We start from the raw sequence: 22,622 nt of genomic DNA, 5'->3' as shown, positions 1-22,622 counted from the left end.
CCATATAGCCAATGATACATTTTATTACTGTATATGCAGATATTGTAATCTACTGGAATATTAAGTGACGGCCATTATTCTCATTATGGTCACTACAGGAATTCAGACACAAGACAAAAATAACAAACACAGTATAGATATGTTTATATGTTTTTTGGTTTTTTTTGTTTTTTTTTTTTGGGGGGGGGGTTGCTTTTTTTATTTTTTTATTTAATAGCCAACATTGTAATGAAAATAAATAAATAAAGGTCATTGTGACCCTCTGGTCAGGCCTGGTGGAGACCACATATGTCCGGATGGGCCCCTCTAATCGCTCGATGCTCCTGTGTATACAACTATGAGGGCCTGCCATGATGCGGCACACATATTTCTCTTTTTCTATAGGTATCTAAATAAAAGTGACGTCACTTGGACGTCATCTGTGTGCAGTCTTATGTTTTTCACATTCCTTGCTAGGTAATGTTGAGCAATAAAGAAAACGGCATTTGTATTTTTTTTTGTTTAGTATATATGCAGACTTGTAGATGTATAGGGTTTACATACCTTTTTTACCCCCTTTTTTGTTTTTGTTTTAATAGCCAGCAAAATGTATAGTTTGTGTAAAGCAGCCTTATATAGGCTTCACCTTGACACCAATGGAAACCGTGTAATGATTAATTTCTCCTGTGGTGGCGCTACGGAGGACTTGAGCACTTCCAAGATTCCCTTGTAGCTTACAACTGATCACTTGGGGTCAAAGCATTGGGGTGCATAGTATATTCTAAAGTGGACAACAACTATAAGTAGTTATACGGGTTGTATTGCCAAGAGTATATGATGTGTGACATCCACAGTTGTCCTACATATTAATTTGTTCCTGGAATTAGTGACCCTGCGTTAGCTACTGACGCCTAGATAAATTCCCTTTCCTTCTTACAACCTGGAAGCCTTACTATTACTGAGACTGTAAATACCTTGCTGCTCCCGTATTTACTGTGGCACCATCCAGCTGTCATCACCACCAAGTTCCCTTTACAGACTTAACTCAAAGTACTGACTGGGGTTTTCTGCTTTACTTAAAATATAGCTTTATGTGGCCCAGAAACCCATCACTAAATTCCTGCTGACACCAAGACTCTGCACCTCTGGCCTCTGTACATTTGTAAGCAAGGGTAACCCAGCAGATCCAGCTATAAAACACACTTATAACATGCCTGTGTTTTACAGTCATGAGGTGTATATTACGGTCACATAATATTTGGCGACCTTTAGTTTATAACCATTTTGCTATTTTAAATCCTGTCCTAGTTCTGTCTAGTATCTGCACCAAGATCTGGTGTGTCTGTGGTGATATCTGAAGTCTTGATCTAATGTAATTCTGCATATCAGTTAGTGAATGACAGATCAGAACCTAATATTTCTCATTACTGAGTCGGAACAATCCCTTGTGAGCTAAATACATCAGTATCTTATGATGCAATATCATTTTATCAATCTCTGAGGGAAATTACATTGTTACCCCAGCAGCTCGCAAAATTTACAACAACCTAAAAATCAACCCATAACAACGATACAATCCAAATAAATGGTAAGGTGTTATTAGCTTCACACTAGGGTCTCCCCTCCCTTGTTCTAGTCCATTGGAAGGCAATAACAGAAAGGCAGACCACTAAAATGGTGGTAATACATGGAGTCCCAGGGATCCTGTTGACTGTAATAGGGTCCGTCGGGTGTCAATCATTTTAAAACTGGTGGAGAAGCAGGAGTAGAATGTGCTGATAGTTGGTAGAGTGTATCATAGGGTTTCGAGTGCACCCATCCACTGAAAGAAGAGATCTCTAAAATGGTGAGAAATTAAAACAGAATTTATTTAGAAATTGTTAGAACTTTTCATTTGTTTTTTGTTTCATAGATATTTTTGAGTTTCAACACAATGAAACAATCCTGTTACACAAAAGTACAGTTGTGGGGGAATCTGCAAAAGAAAAAAAAAATGTTGTACTGAGAAAACATTGCAGAGCATAGATGACTAAGGTCCATGTGTCTAGGTATTGCTGTCGAAGGAGAGTAAGAAAGACTTGGCAGAGATGGGGCAAAGAATACAGAAAACAAACTTATCTAGATTCACACCTGCATTGGGGTTTATGTTCCTCGGGTCCACTTGGGGACTCGAAAAACGAAAACTCAATTTGCTTAAAAAGTGGTTACCTGCGGAAACCAATAGACCCCATAGATTATAATGTGTCAGCCTGATTTCTGCCCAAAAAATGCACATTTTTTTTAAGCAGAATCAGGGCAGGCTCCCAGAACAGTAATTGAATGCAGATGTGAACCTAGCCTTACCATTTCTAGCATACAGTGGTATTGAAATGAATCATTTTTAGAGGTCTTGTGTTCACTTTTGATATGTCTGTTTTAGTAAATACTTGTACTTCCTTTTCCGATGAAATAAGGATTCGGTATAATGTTTTTGTTTTTGTTTTTTTTGTTTGTTTTTTTTTTTTTTGGGGGGGGGGGGGGGTATGTAGATTGTGAGCCCCATATAGGGATCACAATGTACATTTTTTTTTTCTCTATCAGTGTGTCTTTGTAGAAAGGGAGGAGATCCACACAACTTGGGGAGAACATACAAACCCCTTGCAGATGTTGTTCCTGGTGGGGTTCGAACCCAGGACTCCAGTGCAGCAAGGCTGCAGTGCCGACCACTGAGCAGTTGCGTTGCCCCTTGGTATAATGTATTCTTATAAACTTGCATTGCATTGTACCCCTGTTAGCTCTCTTAGAAATATAAGAATTTGACTTCTGGTACAAGACTCTTATAGACAAAGATGCTTCAGAATCATCTACTGAAACTTGCATATCAGGAGAGCCTCCAGAAGCGTAAAGGAGATTTTTGAAGCTAATTGATAAAAACCCAAAGAGGCTGGAAATGGGCTGGAAAAAAAAAATCCCCTGCTTCCGCTCTTCTGTCGTGAAGTCAGGTCCACCATGCCATTCTATGCCCACAGTGAGTGGGCTGGAAGTAACTAAAGACTGTCCTCAGGAGTCTTATGTTGGGTTACGGTGACATGTTCGTGGTGATGTTATTGGTCCATAGCATGTGGCCTTTAGCAGCCACCTGAGTCCTATATATGCCAGCACAGCCAGTGCAGACGTGGAATGGAATGGAGGACCTTATGCCAGAATGGAGGCTTGGAGGAAGGTGACTATTGCTTCCCACCCCACCTCCACCTCCGCTGCATTTATCCAATTTGCCTGGTAAAGCCCTTTTTTATGTTTATAAGGCGCTAGCCTCTGCCCGCGACTTCCTCTGCGTGTTGATGAGCTTCCTATATTCAGCAAATTTCACCAGCTCTTAAGGTGTCCTGCTGCTGAACTTGTTCCTCACGCCATGCCTCTGATTGTTGCAGCATCTCAGCAGCTCGCTGGGACGCCATATAATGTGTGTTGTTGGCGTCGGTGATCCCCCTCCACTCCGCTTGAGGAGAAGTCTGTGACTTCTGGCTATCTTTATAGCTCTTGTTGTTTTCAAAATTTGGGACAAATTAGATTTTCTTTTTCCAAGCATATTTAAAATTGGCAAATTGTCAATTTGGATTAAAGGTGTTTCCAGTGTGTCAGCAGTGCTTGGAGCAGATCAGATAATATGCAAATGCTGTACAGAATGGACTGAGGTTTAGCTGAGTGTTTATACAGAGAGGTAACCTGGCATTATCAGAACTTGAGATAAGCTGCTGCAAGAGCAGTGTAATGTAGTATGTGAACATAAATTCATAAGTCATCAAGCCATGTCAAAAAGTAGCCTATGTTTTAATTGAGGTTACAATCTATCTATGTGCCAAATTTCATTCAAATCCGTTCAGCCGTTTTTGCGTGATTGACTAACAAACATCCAAACACAAACTTTCACATTTATAATATTAGTATTATATTGACTGTTTCACAGTTTTTAACTACTTTTATATGTGTTCTAAGGAAAGGGGGGTGATTTGAATTTTTAATCCTTTTTATTTGTTTTTATATTTTTTTTTACTTTTTTTTTAACTTTTTTTTTTGCATTTATTAGACCTCCTAGGGGTATTGACATGGGTGGGCGGTGTCACGGATTGTCAGAGCAGTGGGGGTTGGCAAACATGGCTGCTCCGGAGCGTTAAAGAGAACCTCCTGGAGTATCACTAAGGTGAGGGGCAAAGTGGTAAAGTATATGTATATGTGATTGTGTGGGGTGAGGGGTGAGGCTGAAGAGGGTAATATGAATTTTGTGGCTTGCTATGGTCCAAAGTGTGTGAGATTGCAGAGATGGTGGTGTGAGTTTGGGTTTTGTGGGGGTCCTGGCACAAACGTATGTGTGCTATTGTGACGAAAAGTAGCCTATTGCGCAATGCAGTGTAGTGACTATGTTTGTGGAAAATTTCAGCCAAATCGGTCGAGCGGGTTTTGCGTGATTGACTAACAAACATCCGAACACGCAAACCCACAAACATCCAAACTCACAAACTTTCACATTTATAATATTAATAGGATATTGACTACTTGGTATATGTTCTGCTGTGATGAGTAGATATATTTGTTTTGAGATTTTGACTTTCCTTTCAAGCCATTTTCCTAATACATGTCACTTTATAGGAGTGAAAACATGTAATAAAAGCTACATTACAACAGTTCTACTCCTTGGGGTTTGAACCAGTCTCCAGAATGTCTCTGTATCCTATATATTTGACATTGCACTTGGGATTTAACCACAGGAAGCAATTTCTCACATATTTACTTGTCAATTTTGCTTTCTGTGAAATGTTTTTGCATTAGAGACTCATTTTTATTCTGCAGTAAGCATATTAACCATTTCTTAGGCTGTGCAAATCCACAACATGTCACTGGCATATCATTTTGGACTGCAACAGATTCTTTGCTTTTGCTTTGATTTTTGAGATATTGTGTGGTTTTTGTTGCTTTGTTTTGTTTTGTTTTTTTTTTTTTTTTGCTAAATCTCTGTGTAGTTTTCCCATGACCAAAAGAAATGCCTATGAAATCCTGATTAGTTTCTTATACAAGAATTTTAGGGGGGGGGGAACAATTTCCAGTACATAACACAATAGTTTATAATACAAAAGCCCGAACCATTAGGCCTAGACAACTGTGGCTAATAGTCATGTGACTGCAAAAAATAAAATGCTGTGTTTGTGCAGTTTGCAGGCCATGTGGATATATGCATGCTACTTGAGCAATTTCCACACTTTTTTCCCTTATTTTTCAAATTCGGCAATTCATGAGGACTTCAAAGCATTTACTGGAAAGAAATGTACTGCTCCCTGCCGCAAAATTAATACTTTATGCTAATATTGGCAGTTTTTTGCTTTTCACACTGTGAAGTGTGAATAGTCTTCAAACCATCTTTTATTATTGGTGATTTCTGTGCATTCATGTTTGATGGCATATCCTTGTGATGTAACCCTTCAAGATGTTTTCTTATTAAACAATCACCAGTCACACCTACATATATTTGTATTCTGGAATAATAGTAAAATTAATAGTACTGAATACTGTGTGAATGTCCTCCAGGTTGTAGCTGCTTTACTGATGCTGCGACTAATATATATATATATATATATATATATATATATATTTATATCATTTTTTAACAATGATAAAGAAAAAATGTCATTAGCAGCTTCTGGCATCTTGAGTCTGCTAGAATGGATGATCTGTGCAGGGTTCAGCGCACACTCAGCTCTGCTTCATCTCCGGTGTAGCAGTACTGAGCGCACGGCCAGCACTGCTACATCTTAGCATAGGAATGCATTGACCAGTGTTGATTGGCCGAATGCCATACAGAGTACAGCATTCGGCCAATCAACGCTGGTTCTGCCGGAGGAGGCAGAGTCTAAGATTGGTCCACAGCAGTCTCCATTCTGGTCCGATCTTAGACTTCTCCTCCTCCAGCAGAACCAGCGTTGATTGGCTGAATGCTGTACTCTGTATGGCATTCGGCCAATCAACGCTGGTCAATGCATTCCTATGGGAAAAAGTGAGCTCGTGCATATCACAAGCTGACGGGGATCCAGACCAGATAGAGCCCCAAAGAGCTGTGTTAGTGACGTTCCCACCTAAATAAAGGTAATCCCTAGCTAACCCTGCCAGTACATCTATCCCTGTCTCACAGTCACATAGTTCACAGTCTCATATGAACCGGATATTAAATCCACTGTTCGTATAAATTGGAGGTCACCTGAATTAGCCAGCCAATTACTTTTTCCGTTGTTTTTTTCGATGCCTCCGTTGTCGTAGTTCCTGTCCCACCTCCCCTTCACAGTTATTGGTGCAAAAAAAAAGCGCCAGGCAAGGTGGGAGGGGATGCGAATTTTTAGTGAGTTTGCCACCTGGTGTTCAACTCGAATCGAACATCTCGAACAGCCTGATATCCGATCGAACATGTACTCGATTGAACGCTGTTCGCTCATCTCTAGGTATAACTGTTATTTGCTTGCTGTGAATATGTGGACAAACTACATTTCCCATAATTCATCTGCCTGCTCTCACTCTGTATGCTCCCCCCCCCCCGTCACCCCACTTGCACAGTGTTGAGTGTTTTTGGCCATAAATGCTGCTATAATGAGTGTATAGGCAGACTTATAACCAGCAGTTTGAGCTTTGTATATGAACCTATCATAAAGCTAAGGACTAATCCAGGGTTAAACCTTTTAAAGTAAATCTGGATACTAAGATTTTTACATGTGTTCTAAGAAAAATGTTGAATCCTCGGTCATCTTTGGTAAATGAAGACCAAATGGGGTAATCCCACACTGGGACACCCCGTACAATATCTGTAAAATCCTTCATGTCGTAGCCCTGGCACAAACGCTGCTCTTTACCAGCTTTGAGCATAGAAAAAGCTTCCTTTCATAGCTCTATCTGCTGTCCTTTGCAAGATTTTCAAACTTTTTTTATGCTCTCTCCAGACAATATATTCATCCCCAGGGTATGTCAGATTACCATCCTCCTCACCATTTCATCCCATCCTTTTTGCCAAATTTTGGCAAAATAAGTCCACATGTGCATTACAGTTTGTAGAGCTGCTGGCTCTTTGGATCATATTGGTGGGTATATCCCATTGTAAGCAGCTTTTGCTCAATTCTATCAGACATACTGGAATGTAAATGATGTTTTCTTAAGAGCCATCAGTTTGCTTATTGGGATGGGATCCCTCAGGGCTGCACCATGCTTCCTACAGGCTAGCCCAATATATTCGGTAAGTGGCCCGCATTCATGTCTCCTTTAATTGTAGGACTGATGATTTACTACTCTCCGTGGTTTAGAACCAGGTAAAATTGTATAGTAAGAGTTATGAAAATAAAGGTGATATATGCAGAACAAATGGAGTTCTGGAGGTTTGGGAACAATTTTTATTTTTCTTGCTTGTTCAGCACCAGCATATTCCACAGCACTTTACAGACATTGTCCATGACTAGCCTCTTCTCACGCCTCCTCCAAGTTGTTATATTTTGCTATAACAACATATCTGATGCCCATCCAGATGTGCTCCTTCCCCCTCCGTGCTGGTATCCTTGTGAACTGGATCATGCAAACTGTGGAGTACTGGCATTCATTCTTTTAAGACTGTTTACTGCTGTTTTATGTTCTTTTCTTTAATCTTACCCTTCTGTATTTTTGTGATTTTTTTTTTTTTTTTTTTTGTTCATCTGCCCTCTGTGTTGGGTAACTATGTACATATTTTCGAATCCTTCCTTTTCTCCTTTGCTTTTTGTATGCTTGTAATCCAATAAAGATTTAATTGAAACTAAACATTTTAAAAATCTAAGTCTGTGTTACTGACTCTATCTATCTATCTATCTATCTATCTATCTATCTATCTATCTATCTATCTATCCATCCACACTGAGTGTATTATTTGCAAGCACATAAAACATGACAAACAATGAAGAAAAGGTTACAGACCAAATAAATATATTGTACTGTTAATGTTATGTACCTAGATTTGTTTTGTAATACACAGTTCTTCCTGTAAGAATGGTGGGTGTTCTTTGTATAGTCGTTGTGGTGGGGGATTTTTTTTTGTTTTTTTTTGTTTTTTTTTTTGTTTGAAATATGAGATCTCATGAGTTAGCAGATGGAGTATTGTATTGTACAGTCTAGCCAGTTGCATGGTTGTTTATTACAGTAGTTGCCCTTATTTATTACAATGTCATTAAGAGATATGTTACTTTTTCACCTCCAGGTCATACGGGTCGTCTGTTGAAATCTCTCCTGGCCATCAGCATCATCTTCCTCTGTTCACATGTCATATTCCAAGTCTGCCTTCATACAGTCCCGGGACTGGATGACCTACTGGGACACAACTGTACGTACATCAAGGGCTTTGGATGAGGGTGATAAGTTATGGGTCAAGCTGAGATTATGAGTTGTAGGGTTGTCTATTTTGAGTGATTGGTTAGATGAGAGGTCCCCAACGACAGGGCCGCGGCACAGTATCGGGCCGTTTATCACTTGGGACCAGATTGGCCCGGTCATCAGGGATCTCTGTCAGGCTACTAGGTGTCGCTGAAGCTCCTATGCTACGTGTAATATATAGCATAGGTGCATCAGCAGACACCTGGTACAGAACCTCTTTTAGAGAGTGATTTACTGGTGTAGCCTACACCAGAAGATCACTTTCCATTTACCTAATAGTAATGCAGCTGCCAGGATCTGTTCTGAAACACAAGATGTATGCATATTCTGTGTTACTGCCGGAACCTTCACTTTGGTGCCGCTGAGGAACAGAGCAAGCTGCATTAGTGACCAGGTAAGTATAATTTAATTATGGTGACAGTATGTGGGGGGATGATTATAGTGCCCCCCACACACACACCGTTAATAACACTGTAACTTTAGTAGTACCCTATAGTGCTACCCCCAGTTAATAACAGCCCCCCTCCACACAGTTAATGTTATATAGTGGGGGGCACTGTAGCTGTAATAGTGACCTAGTATTGCCCCCCATAGGTAATGGCCCCCCTCCACAAAAACACAGGTAATATTACCTGTGGGGGGCACTACTAGAGAACTATTACAGTAATAGTGCCCCCTATTAATAACATTACCTGTGGGGAGGGCACTATTAGGGCGCTATTACAGTTATAGTGCTCCCCCAAGAGCTAATAACAGTCCCCACACAGGTAATGTTATTAACTGGGGCACTGTTACTGTAATAGTTCCCACCACAGGTAATAGCACCCATCACCATAGATAATGGGGCTCTATTATAGTAATAATGCCCCCCAGTTAATAACAGTCTCCACATACACAGGTAATGTTATTAACTGATATGATTATAGTAACCCTAATAGTGCCAATCTCCCCTCCCCCCACCAAAACCCTGCCTGCAAATCTCCGTCCTCTGCCGGGCCTCAGGAAAATTGACTTACTTGTAAGTGGTCCTTGGTAGAAAAAAAGGTTGGGGACTGCTAGGTTAAAAGATTGGACTGCAACTAGACATATATGCAATACATTAGAGTAGCTCATATTACAAGAAGGTTTTGGATAATGACTTTGTAATAACTAGAGATGAGCGAACACTAAAATGTTCGAGGTTCGAAATTCGATTCGAACAGCCGCTCAATGTTCGTGTGTTCGAATGGGTTTCGAACCCCATTATAGTCTATGGGGAACAGATACTCGTTAAGGGGGAAACCCAAATCCGTGTCTGGAGGGTCACCAAGTCCACTATGACACCCCAGGAAATGATGCCAACACCTCTGGAATGACACTGGGACAGCAGGGGAAGCATGTCTGGGGGCATCTAACACACCAAAGACCCTCTATTACCCCAACATCACAGCCTAACAACTACACACTTTACACACTCAATACCACATCTCTGACAGTAGGAAAACACCTTGAAACATGTGTATTTGGCACTTGCAGTGAGTAGAGCTTGTCACCAGCAGTGAATTTGGCCCTTGTAGTAAGTTGAGGTTGGCACCAACATTTGTTTTGAAAATCAGGGTGGATTGAGCCTCTAACCAGCAGAGTTTGGGCAAATTCATGGTGGAGGGAGCCTCTAAACACCCCAGTTTGGGCAAATTCATGGTGGAGGGAGCCTCTAAAAACCCCAGTTTGGACCAATTCATGGTGGAGGGAGCCTCTAACCAGCCCAGTGTGGGCAAATTCATGGTGGAGGGAGCCTCTAAAAAACCCAGTTTGGACCAATTCATGGTGGAGGGAGCCTCTAACCAGCCCAGTTTGGGCAAATTCATGGTGGAGGGAGCCTCTAACCAGCCCAGTTTGGGCAAATTCATGGTGGAGGGAGCCTCTAAAAAACCCAGTTTGGACCAATTCATGGTGGAGGGAGCCTCTAACCAGCCCAGTTTGGGCAAATTCATGGTGGAGGGAGCCTCTAACCAGCCCAGTTTGGACCAATTAATGGTGGAGGGAGCCTCTAACCAGCCCAGTTTGGACCAATTAATGGTGGAGGGAGCCTCTAACCAGCCCAGTTTGGACCAATTAATGGTGGAGGGAGCCTCTAACCAGCCCAGTTTGGACCAATTAATGGTGGAGGGAGCCTCTAACCACCCCAGTTTGGACCAATTCATGGTGGAGGGAGCCTCTAAAAACCCCAGTTTGGACCAATTCATGGTGGAGGGAGCCTCTAACCAGCCCAGTTTGGGCAAATTCATGGTGGAGGGAGCCTCTAAACAGCCCAGTTTGGGCAAATTCATGGTGGAGGGAGCCTCTAACCAGCCCAGTTTGGACCAATTAATGGTGGAGGGAGCCGCTAAACAGCCCAGTTTGGGCAAATTCATGGTGGAGGGAGCCTCTAAACAGCCCAGTTTGGACCAATTCATGGTGGAGGGAGCCTCTAAAAAACCCAGTTTGGACCAATTCATGGTGGAGGGAGCCTCTAAACAGCCCAGTTTGGGCAAATTCATGGTGGAGGGAGCCTCTAACCAGCCCAGTTTGGACCAATTAATGGTGGAGGGAGCCTCTAAACAGCCAAGTTTTGGGAAATTCATGGTGGAGGGAGCCTCTAACCAGCCCAGTTTGGACCAATTCATGGTGGAGGGAGCCTGTAAACAGCCCAGTTTGGGCAAATTCATGGTGGAGGGAGCCTCTAAAAAACCCAGTTTGGACCAATTCATGGTGGAGGGAGCCTCTAACCAGCCCAGTTTGGACCAATTAATGGTGGAGGGAGCCTCTAAACAGCCAAGTTTGGACCAATTCATGGTGGAGGGAGCCTCTAAAAACCCCAGTTTGGACCAATTCATGGTGGAGGGAGCCTCTAACCAGCCCAGTTTGGGCAAATTCATGGTGGAGGGAGCCTCTAAACAGCCCAGTTTGGGCAAATTCATGGTGGAGGGAGCCTCTAACCAGCCCAGTTTGGACCAATTAATGGTGGAGGGAGCCGCTAAACAGCCCAGTTTGGACCAATTCATGGTGGAGGGAGCCTCTAAAAACCCCAGTTTGGACCAATTCATGGTGGAGGGAGCCTCTAAAAAACCCAGTTTGGACCAATTCATGGTGGAGGGAGCCTCTAACCAGCCCAGTTTGGACCAATTAATGGTGGAGGGAGCCTCTAAACAGCCAAGTTTGGACCAATTCATGGTGGAGGGAGCCTCTAAAAACCCCAGTTTGGACCAATTCATGGTGGAGGGAGCCTCTAACCAGCCCAGTTTGGACCAATTAATGGTGGAGGGAGCCTCTAACCAGCCCAGTTTGGACCAATTAATGGTGGAGGGAGCCTCTAACCAGCCCAGTTTGGACCAATTAATGGTGGAGGGAGCCTCTAACCACCCCAGTTTGGACCAATTCATGGTGGAGGGAGCCTCTAAACAGCCAAGTTTGGACCAATTCATGGTGGAGGGAGCCTCTAAAAACCCCAGTTTGGACCAATTCATGGTGTAGGGAGCCTCTAACCAGCCCAGTTTGGACCAATTCATGGTGGAGGGAGCCTCTAACCAGCCCAGTTTGGACCAATTAATGGTGGAGGGAGCCGCTAAACAGCCCAGTTTGGGCAAATTCATGGTGGAGGGAGCCTCTAAACAGCCCAGTTTGGACCAATTCATGGTGGAGGGAGCCTCTAAAAAACCCAGTTTGGACCAATTCATGGTGGAGGGAGCCTCTAAACAGCCCAGTTTGGGCAAATTCATGGTGGAGGGAGCCTCTAACCAGCCCAGTTTGGACCAATTCATGGTGGAGGGAGCCTCTAACCAGCCCAGTTTGGACCAATTAATGGTGGAGGGAGCCTCTAACCAGCCCAGTTTGGACCAATTAATGGTGGAGGGAGCCTCTAACCACCCCAGTTTGGACCAATTCATGGTGGAGGGAGCCTCTAAACAGCCAAGTTTGGACCAATTCATGGTGGAGGGAGCCTCTAAAAACCCCAGTTTGGACCAATTCATGGTGGAGGGAGCCTCTAACCAGCCCAGTTTGGGCAAATTCATGGTGGAGGGAGCCTCTAAACAGCCCAGTTTGGGCAAATTCATGGTGGAGGGAGCCTCTAACCAGCCCAGTTTGGACCAATTAATGGTGGAGGGAGCCGCTAAACAGCCCAGTTTGGGCAAATTCATGGTGGAGGGAGCCTCTAAACAGCCCAGTTTGGACCAATTCATGGTGGAGGGAGCCTCTAAAAAACCCAGTTTGGACCAATTCATGGTGGAGGGAGCCTCTAAACAGCCCAGTTTGGGCAAATTCATGGTGGAGGGAGCCTCTAACCAGCCCAGTTTGGACCAATTAATGGTGGAGGGAGCCTCTAAACAGCCAAGTTTTGGGAAATTCATGGTGGAGGGAGCCTCTAACCAGCCCAGTTTGGACCAATTAATGGTGGAGGGAGCCTCTAAACAGCCCAGTTTGGACCAATTCATGGTGGAGGGAGCCTCTAAACAGCCCAGTTTGGGCAAATTCATGGTGGAGGGAGCCTCTAAAAAACCCAGTTTGGACCAATTCATGGTGGAGGGAGCCTCTAACCAGCCCAGTTTGGGCAAATTCATGGTGGAGGGAGCCTCTAAACAGCCCAGTTTGGGCAAATTCATGGTGGAGGGAGCCTCTAACCAGCCCAGTTTGGACCAATTAATGGTGGAGGGAGCCGCTAAACAGCCCAGTTTGGGCAAATTCATGGTGGAGGGAGCCTCTAAACAGCCCAGTTTGGACCAATTCATGGTGGAGGGAGCCTCTAAAAAACCCAGTTTGGACCAATTCATGGTGGAGGGAGCCTCTAAACAGCCCAGTTTGGGCAAATTCATGGTGGAGGGAGCCTCTAACCAGCCCAGTTTGGACCAATTAATGGTGGAGGGAGCCTCTAAACAGCCAAGTTTTGGGAAATTCATGGTGGAGGGAGCCTCTAACCAGCCCAGTTTGCACCAATTAATGGTGGAGGGAGCCTCTAAACAGCCCAGTTTGGACCAATTCATGGTGGAGGGAGCCTCTAACCAGCCCAGTTTGGGCAAATTCATGGTGGAGGGAGCCTCTAAACAGCCCAGTTTGGGCAAATTCATGGTGGAGGGAGCCTCTAACCAGCCCAGTTTGGACCAATTAATGGTGGAGGGAGCCGCTAAACAGCCCAGTTTGGGCAAATTCATGGTGGAGGGAGCCTCTAAACAGCCCAGTTTGGACCAATTCATGGTGGAGGGAGCCTCTAAAAAACCCAGTTTGGACCAATTCATGGTGGAGGGAGCCGCTAAACAGCCCAGTTTGGGCAAATTCATGGTGGAGGGAGCCTCTAAACAGCCCAGTTTGGACCAATTCATGGTGGAGGGAGCCTCTAAAAAACCCAGTTTGGACCAATTCATGGTGGAGGGAGCCTCTAAACAGCAGAGTTGTGGGAAAGCAGGGTGGAGGGAGCCTCTAACCAGCAGAGTTGGTGGAAATCAGGGTGGAGGGAGCCTCTAACCAGCAGAGTTGGGGGAAATCATGTTGGAGGGAGCCTAGTATTAGCAGAATTGTGCAACGCTTATGGTGGATGAGTATGAGGATGCGGAGGAATTGGAGAGGTTGAGTACAGACATGGAGTTTCATGTTGGGGTGCTTTACACAGGTGGGCACAAAAATGACGGCTCTACCCAGTGGTGGTTCATTTTTATCAAAGTGAGCCGGTCGGCACTCTCAGCTGACAGACGGGTGCGCTTGTCAGTGATGATGCCACCGGCTGCACTGAACACCCTCTCAGATAGGACGCTGGCGGCAGGACAGGACAGCACCTCCAAGGCATATAGGGCAAGTTCAAGCCACAGGTCCAACTTCGACACCCAATACGTGTAGGGCGCAGAGGGGTCGGAGAGGACAGGGCTGTGGTCGGAAAGGTATTCCCGCAACATGCGCCTATACTTCTCACGCCTGGTGACACTAGGACCCTCCGTGGCGGCACTTTGGCGAGGGGGTGCCATCAAGGTGTCCCAGACCTTAGACAGTGTGCCCCTCGTTTGTGTGGACCGGTGAGAACTTGGTTGCCTACTGGAGGAACTGCCCTCCCTGCCGCCAACGTCACATGCTGGAAACATCTCCATCATATTCTGCACCAATTGCCTGTGGCAAGCATTGATGCGATTGGCCCTCCCCTCTACCGGAATAAAAGACGAGATGTTGTTTTTATACCGGGGGTCAAGGATAGCAAAGATCCAGTACTGGTTGTCCTCCATGATTTTGACAATACGCTTGTCGGTTGTAAAGCACCCCAACATGAACTCAGCCATGTCTGCCACAGTGTTAGTTGGCATGACTCCTCTGGCCCCACCGGAAAGTTCAATCTCCATTTCCTCCTCATCCTCCATGTCTACCCATCCGCGCTGCAACAATGGGACGATTCGAAGTTGCCCGGAAGCCTCCTGTATCACCATCACATCATCGGACAACTCTTCTTCCTCCTCCTCCTCCTCCTCCATTAAACGCAGTGAAGCGGACAGATGTGTGGACCTACTCTCCAGCTGTGACGGATCGGATGCTATCCCTAACTCCTCTGTGTGATCTGAGTTATCCCTGATGTCAATCAGGGATTCTCTCAGAACACACAAGAGCGGGATTGTAAGGCTCACCATCGCATCCTCAGAGCTCACCCTCCTTGTGGACTCCTCAAAGACCCGTAGGATGTCACAAAGGTCTCTCATCCATGGCCACTCATGGATGTGAAACTGAGGCAGCTGACTTTGTGGCACCCTAGGGTTTTGTAGCTGGTATTCCATCAAAGGTCTCTGCTGCTCAACCACTCTATTCAACATCTGAAACGTTGAGTTCCAGCGTGTGGGGACGTCGCACAAAAGCCGGTGTTGTGGCACATGCAGGCGTTGCTGGAGAGATTTTAAGCTAGCAGCGGCTACTGTCGACTTGCGAAAGTGGGCGCACATGCGCCGCACTTTCACCAGTAGCTCTGGAACATTGGGGTAGCTCTTTAGGAAACGTTGCACCACTAGGTTGAAGACGTGGGCCAGGCATGGAACATGTTGGAGTCCGGCAAGCTCCAGAGCTGCTACCAGGTTCCGGCCGTTATCACAAACGACCATGCCTGGGCCCAGGTGCAGCGGCTCAAACCATATTGCCGTCTCATCGAGGAGGGCATCCCTCACCTCGGAGGCAGTGTGCTGTCTGTCCCCCAAGCTGATCAGCTTCAGCACAGCCTGCTGACGTCTACCAACGCCAGTGCTGCAACGTTTCCAACTCGTAGCTGGGGTCAATCTAACAGCGGAGGAGGAGGCGGTGGCGGAGGAGGAGGCGGTGGCGGAGGAGGAGGCGGTAGAGGAGGAGGAGGAGGGGGGTGTTCTTCTCGTGTCCCTGCCAGGAATGTTAGGCGGGGAGACGAGGTACACCGGGCCAGTTTGGGAAGCAGTCCCAGCCTCAACTACATTCACCCAGTGTGCCGTCAGTGAAATGTAGCGTCCCTGTCCACATGCACTTGTCCACGCGTCGGTGGTCAAGTGGACCTTTGTGCAAAGCGCGGAACTAAGGGCCCGCCTGATGTTGAGTGACACGTGCTGGTGCAAGGCGGGGACGGCACACCGGGAGAAGTAGTGACGGCTAGGGACGGCATAGCGAGGTGCCGCAGTTGCCATCAGGTCCAGGAAGGCGGGAGTTTCAACAAGCCGGAACGCCAACATCTCCTGGGCCAGCAGTTTAGCGATGTTGGCGTTCAAGGCTTGCGCGTGTGGGTGGTTAGCAGTGTATTTCTGCCGCCGCTCCAATGTCTGAGAGATGGTGGGTTGTTGTAAAGAAACGCCTGATGGTGCCTTTGATGGTGCAGGAGAAGGAGATAAGACAGGACCAGGGGAGGATGAGGTAGAAGTCAACAAAGTGGCGGAGGCAGATGAAGTGGTGTCCTGGCTCGTCCTCTGGAGTGCATCGCCAGCACAGTCAGCAGTGGCAGTGGCAGAGGCAGTGGCAGTGGCGTGAACGGCAGGCGGCCTTTGTCCTGCCGTTGCTGCCTGCCACTGATTCCAGTGCTTGGATTCCAAATGACGGCGCATTGAAGTGGTGGACAGGTTGCTCTTCTCAGAGCCCCTAATCAATTTCGAGAGGCAAATTGTGCAGACAACACTATATCTGTCCTCGGCGCATTCCTTGAAAAAACTCCACACCTTCGAGAAACGTGCCCTCGAGGTGGGAGTTTTTCGGGGCTGGGTACGAACTGGAACATCTTGGGAGATTCCGGGTGTGGCCTGGCTTCGCCTAAGCTGCTGACCTCTGCCTCTGCCTCTAGCTACCCTTTTTGGTGCTGCACCTGCCTCAACATCCACACTACTTTCCCCGCTTGACATCCCCCCTGTCCAGGTCGGGTCAGTGTCCTCATCATCCACCACTTCCTCTTCCAACTCCTGTCTCATCTCCTCCTCCCGCACAATGCGCCGGTCAACTGGATGCCCTGACGGCAACTGCGTCACATCATCGTCGATGAGGGTGGGTTGCTGGTCATCCACCACCAAATCGAACGGAGATGGAGGAGACTCTAGTGTTTGAGCATCTGGATACAGATGCTCCTCTGTTAGGTTCGTGGAATCGTGACGTGGAGAGGCAGGTTGAGGGACAATGAAAGGAGCGGAGAACCGCTCTGGGGAGCAGGGACAGTTTGGGTTATTGTTCTGTAAAGCTTCGGAATTTTGGGAGGAAGGAAGACAAGACTGTTGGGTAATAGGAGGAGAGGAGGCAGAGTCTGACTGGCTGCTGGACAATGTGCTGTAAGCGTTCTCTGACAGCCATTGCAAGACCTGTTCCTGGTTCTCGGGCCTACTAAGGTTTGTACCCTGCAGTTTAGTTAATGTGGCAAGCAACCCTGGCACTGTGGAGTGGCGCAATGCTTGCTGCCCCACAGGAGTAGGCACGGGACGCCCTGTGGCTTCACTGCTACCTTGCTCCCCAGAACCATTCCCCCGACCTCGCCCACGGCCTCGTCCACGTCCCTTTCCGGGAGCCTTGCGCATTTTGAATTCCTAGTTAGAAATTGGCACTGTATACCAGTAGTAAAAATTGTGGGTGCACGTAACCCCAATATATTCTTTGAATTACCAGTCAGAAACTGGCACTATATGGCAGTAGCAAGAAATGAGGGTATTTGTATTCCCAATATATTCTTTGAATTCCCAGTCAGACACTGGCACTATATGGCAGTAGCAAGAAATGAGGGTATTTGTATTCCCAATATATTCTTTGAATTCCCAGTCAGACAATGGCACTGTATACCAGTAGTAAAAATTGTGGGTGCACGTAACCACAATATATTCTTTGAATTACCAGTCAGAAACTGGCACTATATGGCAGTAGCAAGAAATGAGGGTATTTGTATTCCCAATATATTCTTTGAATTCCCAGTCAGACAATGGCACTGTATACCAGTAGTAAAAATTGTGGGTGCACGTAACCCCAATATATTCTTTGAATTCCCAGTCAGACACTGGCACTATATGGCAGTAGCAAGAAATGAGGGTATTTGTATTCCCAATATATTCTTTGAATTCCCAGTCAGACAATGGCACTGTATACCAGTAGTAAAAATTGTGGGTGCACGTAACCCCAATATATTCTTTGAATTCCCAGTCAGACACTGGCACTATATGGCAGTAGCAAGAAATGAGGGTATTTATAACCCCAATATATTCTTTGAATTCCCAGTCAGACAATGGCACTGTATACCAGTAGTAAAAATTGTGGGTGCACGTAACCACAATATATTCTTTGAATTACCAGTCAGAAACTGGCACTATATGGCAGTAGCAAGAAATGAGGGTATTTGTATTCCCAATATATTCTTTGAATTCCCAGTCAGACAATGGCACTGTATACCAGTAGTAAAAATTGTGGGTGCACGTAACCCCAATATATTCTTTGAATTCCCAGTCAGACACTGGCACTATATGGCAGTAGCAAGAAATGAGGGTATTTGTATTCCCAATATATTCTTTGAATTCCCAGTCAGACAATGGCACTGTATACCAGTAGTAAAAATTGTGGGTGCACGTAACCCCAATATATTCTTTGAATTCCCAGTCAGACACTGGCACTATATGGCAGTAGCAAGAAATGAGGGTATTTGTATTCCCAATATATTCTTTGAATTCCCAGTCAGACAATGGCACTGTATACCAGTAGTAAAAATTGTGGGTGCACGTAACCCCAATATATTCTTTGAATTCCCAGTCAGACACTGGCACTATATGGCAGTAGCAAGAAATGAGGGTATTTGTATTCCCAATATATTCTTTGAATTCCCAGTCAGACAATGGCACTGTATACCAGTAGTAAAAATTGTGGGTGCACGTAACCCCAATATATTCTTTGAATTACCAGTCAGACACTGGCACTATATGGCAGTAGCAAGAAATGAGGGTATTTATAACCCCAATATATTCTTTGAATTCCCAGTCAGACAATGGCACTGTATACCAGTAGTAAAAATTGTGGGTGCACGTAACCCCAATATATTCTTTGAATTACCAGTCAGAAACTGGCACTATATGGCAGTAGCAAGAAATGAGGGTATTTGTATTCCCAATATATTCTTTGAATTCCCAGTCAGACAATGGCACTGTATACCAGTAGTAAAAATTGTGGGTGCACGTAACCCCAATATATTCTTTGAATTCCCAGTCAGACACTGGCACTATATGGCAGTAGCAAGAAATGAGGGTATTTGTATTCCCAATATATTCTTTGAATTCCCAGTCAGACAATGGCACTGTATACCAGTAGTAAAAATTGTGGGTGCACGTAACCCCAATATATTCTTTGAATTCCCAGTCAGACACTGGCACTATATGGCAGTAGCAAGAAATGAGGGTATTTGTATTCCCAATATATTCTTTGAATTCCCAGTCAGACAATGGCACTGTATACCAGTAGTAAAAATTGTGGGTGCACGTAACCCCAATATATTCTTTGAATTCCCAGTCAGACACTGGCACTATATGGCAGTAGCAAGAAATGAGGGTATTTGTATTCCCAATATATTCTTTGAATTCCCAGTCAGACAATGGCACTGTATACCAGTAGTAAAAATTGTGGGTGCACGTAACCCCAATATATTCTTTGAATTCCCAGTCAGACACTGGCACTATATGGCAGTAGCAAGAAATGAGGGTATTTGTATTCCCAATATATTCTTTGAATTCCCAGTCAGACAATGGCACTGTATACCAGTAGTAAAAATTGTGGGTGTATATAGCCCCAATTCTATTGCTAGGGGACTTGCAGGGTATTTCTGGGGTGAAGGTGGGGGGGCACACCGTTGGAACGGGTATCGGGGTATATATCGGGTATACGGGAATACACTGACAGTGTATTCCATTCAGGATCCTGGGAAAGCTGGGTTGCGGCGATTGAGCCCGTCAGTGCCACGTTACACTGACAAGCTTCTCCCTGGAATTTAGCTCTTATAAGAGCTGTTGTGGTTGTCTTCTCCTTCCTATCCTAGCCTGTCCCTGCCTACCCAGAATCTAAGCCCTAGCTAGCTGGACGGAAACCTCCGTCCTCGGTGAATTGCAAGCTCAGAATGACGCGAACCTGGGCGGCGCTGTTCTTTTAAATTAGAGGTCACATGTTTTCGGCAGCCAATGGGTTTTGCCTACTTTTCTCAACGTCACCGGTGTCGTAGTTCCTGTCCCACCTACCCTGCGCTGTTATTGGAGCAAAAAAGGCGCCAGGCAAGGTGGGAGGGGAATCGAGTAATGGCGCACTTTACCACGCGGTGTTCGTTTCGATTCGAACATGCCGAACAGCCTAATATCCGATCGAACATGAGTTCGATAGAACACTGTTCGCTCATCTCTAGTAATAACATCAACGCTATACAAAAGTAGTAGGAGGATGGGATTTCCACCGCATTGTGGTCTCTGTGATATGTATGGGCAGTTGTAATATATAGGATTGCTCCTTATAGGTATTACTACAATCTATGTGGTGTTTTAAACCTTATTTTTTTTCCAATTTTTCAGGCAGTGACTGGGAAGTTCTTGCGCGCCATGTTGGTGTCACCAGGTACAAGGCAATGTTTGTTTGTTCATGCACAATCCAAAACACAGCAGTTACTCTGACGTAATCATAACACTATTCTATGGTGACTAGTATTGGGCTGTTGTGCCCGCTTACCTCTGCCCTGTAGTCTGGTTTTGGGCTACTGTACAGTTATAGTTTGGTCAGTAAGAACATAAAGTAACGCACCTAATATTTTTCGGACTATAAGACGCACTTTTCCCCCCCCAAATTTCGGAGGAAAATGAGGGTGCGTCTTATAGTCCGAATGTGGTGGGAGGAGCGGATTTACGGCATGGCCGCACTACTGCCACCGCTGGTTTTCTGCAGCGGCAGGAGCGTGACAATACTGCATGCCCCGGCAGCTAAAACACTCCCCGGCATCCGCCGGTCTATTACAGCAGATGCCGGGGACTGTCTTAGCTGCCGGGGCCTGCAGATTGTCACGCTCCTGCCGCTGAAAAAAACCAGCGGTGACAGTAGCGCGGCCATGCTGCAAATCCGCTCCTCCTCCGCAGGTCCCGGCAGTTTAACGTTAGCCCCGGGGCCGGTCCCCACCGGCCCCATACCTTTAGTGATGCAGGCTGGCTCCTGCACGGCGAGGCTGCAGGAGCCGACCTGTTCCGATGACAGCCGGGAGCCTAATGAAGGCTCCCAGGCCTGTCATAGATATATATTACTATCGCGGCTGGTCTATGACACTCCGTGATAGTAATGTATAGAATCTCCCATAGACGGCAATACACTTGTATTGCCGTCTATGGGACTTGCAATCAAATGATTGCAGGTTCAAGCCCCCTAGGCGGGGGATAATAAAATAGTAAAAAAAAAAAAAAAAAGCACTTAGAAAAAATATAATAAAAAATAAAATAAATAAAAGTTCACCTCCTTTCCCTAGAATACATATAAAAGTATAACATTACTGTGAAACATATACATTAGGTATCCCTGTGTCTGAAAATGCCCGGTCTACTAATATTTTTATGTACAGTGAACGTCAAAATCAAAAGTGCCAAACCACCGGGTTTTTCTCACCGTTTTGCCTCTGATTTAAATAAAAGGTGATCTAAGCAATAAACATTTCCCAAAATGGTATAACTAAAAAGTACACCTGGCCCCACAAAAAAAACGCCCTATACATCCCCGAACAGCTGCAGGGTCACCTGTCAATGTGGTCTTGCAGCTGTTCCAAAACTACAACTCCCATACATTAAATATTTTACCATTTTTTGCCTGAAATTTTTTTTTTCCCTATTTTTCTCCTCTAAAACCTGGGTGCGTCTTATAGTCCGAAAAATACGGTAAATCTTACTTGGCTGAGATCCTGTGGTGTAGATATTACAAGGTTGCTTGCCTTTTCACACCAGATCATTTTCTGTTGCAAAATCAATAGTGGCTCAAATAAAAAAACAAATAAAAAACCTCTGTAATCACAAAATGGTATATCCTCCTATATAAATAAAACATCAGAAGTGCCATAATTTTTGCACAGGCACAACAAAATTGTGTGTCAACCATGGAAGCATATAATGGATGGACTCTTGATCCAAGAAGTTCCCAGGCACATCTCTCCACTCTGTCCCTTCCTCAGGTGTCTTTTTCATCCCATACACATTGGTTTTTGTGTCCCACCTATTTTTCTGTACACTATCTTTGTTAAGCTTGGTAATATTAGTTATACAGTGGGGAGGGTGATCTTGAATCTCCTCTGTGCAGGTGATGTAGTTGATCCACGGATCAGAACAGTTTTAGGTCCTGCTACAAGCAAAAAGAGTGATTCTTATTACCTCTATTCCATTTTTGTCTGTGGTTTAATTTAATTTAATTTTATTGTACTTTTAGATTGGATATTTATGACATCCCCAATACAGTACGGATGGTGGCCCCAGATTTTGGCATGTTCCTGGTGTCCGCTATATGCCTTGGCCTGTGCAATCGCTTGGTGCGGCGGCAGAACTTCCCAACACAACATCAGAAGCCGAGCAGGTCACCAAATCTCGCAGAGCAGGTGGGATCTGTGTAACTGGATAGAATAGGAGTTAAAGTGCTGGCAATGTTGTCATGTTGCTGTGTGTCTATTACACCCGCGCACTTCCTCTAACCTCACTTCTCCAGGGGTTTTTATACCAACCTTTCCATACTGTATAATTTTCTACACCCCCATGTCCTGATTTATTAACCATCTTCTGCTCCCGGCAGCTACAGCT

At 45.2% G+C, this 22,622-nt stretch overlaps 1 protein-coding gene across 1 annotated transcript in view; it reads left to right on the top strand.

The window, feature by feature from the left end:
- The window catches only part of PIEZO1 (piezo type mechanosensitive ion channel component 1 (Er blood group)), a 167,931-nt gene that overhangs the window by 62,635 nt on the left and 82,674 nt on the right, over positions 1-22,622 (top strand). Inside the window, exons 3-5 of the mRNA XM_075281928.1 lie at positions 8,213-8,335; positions 20,379-20,421; positions 22,258-22,423. Of these exons, the coding sequence (XP_075138029.1) occupies positions 8,213-8,335; positions 20,379-20,421; positions 22,258-22,423 (332 nt within the window). The remainder of the gene's footprint in view (positions 1-8,212; positions 8,336-20,378; positions 20,422-22,257; positions 22,424-22,622) is intronic.

Source organism: Leptodactylus fuscus, chromosome 7 (genome assembly GCF_031893055.1).
Source record: "Leptodactylus fuscus isolate aLepFus1 chromosome 7, aLepFus1.hap2, whole genome shotgun sequence".
Classification (NCBI taxonomy): domain Eukaryota; kingdom Metazoa; phylum Chordata; class Amphibia; order Anura; family Leptodactylidae; genus Leptodactylus; species Leptodactylus fuscus.
The sequence above is the reverse complement of the archived record's forward strand: the minus strand, read 5'-3'. Positions and strand labels throughout refer to the sequence as shown.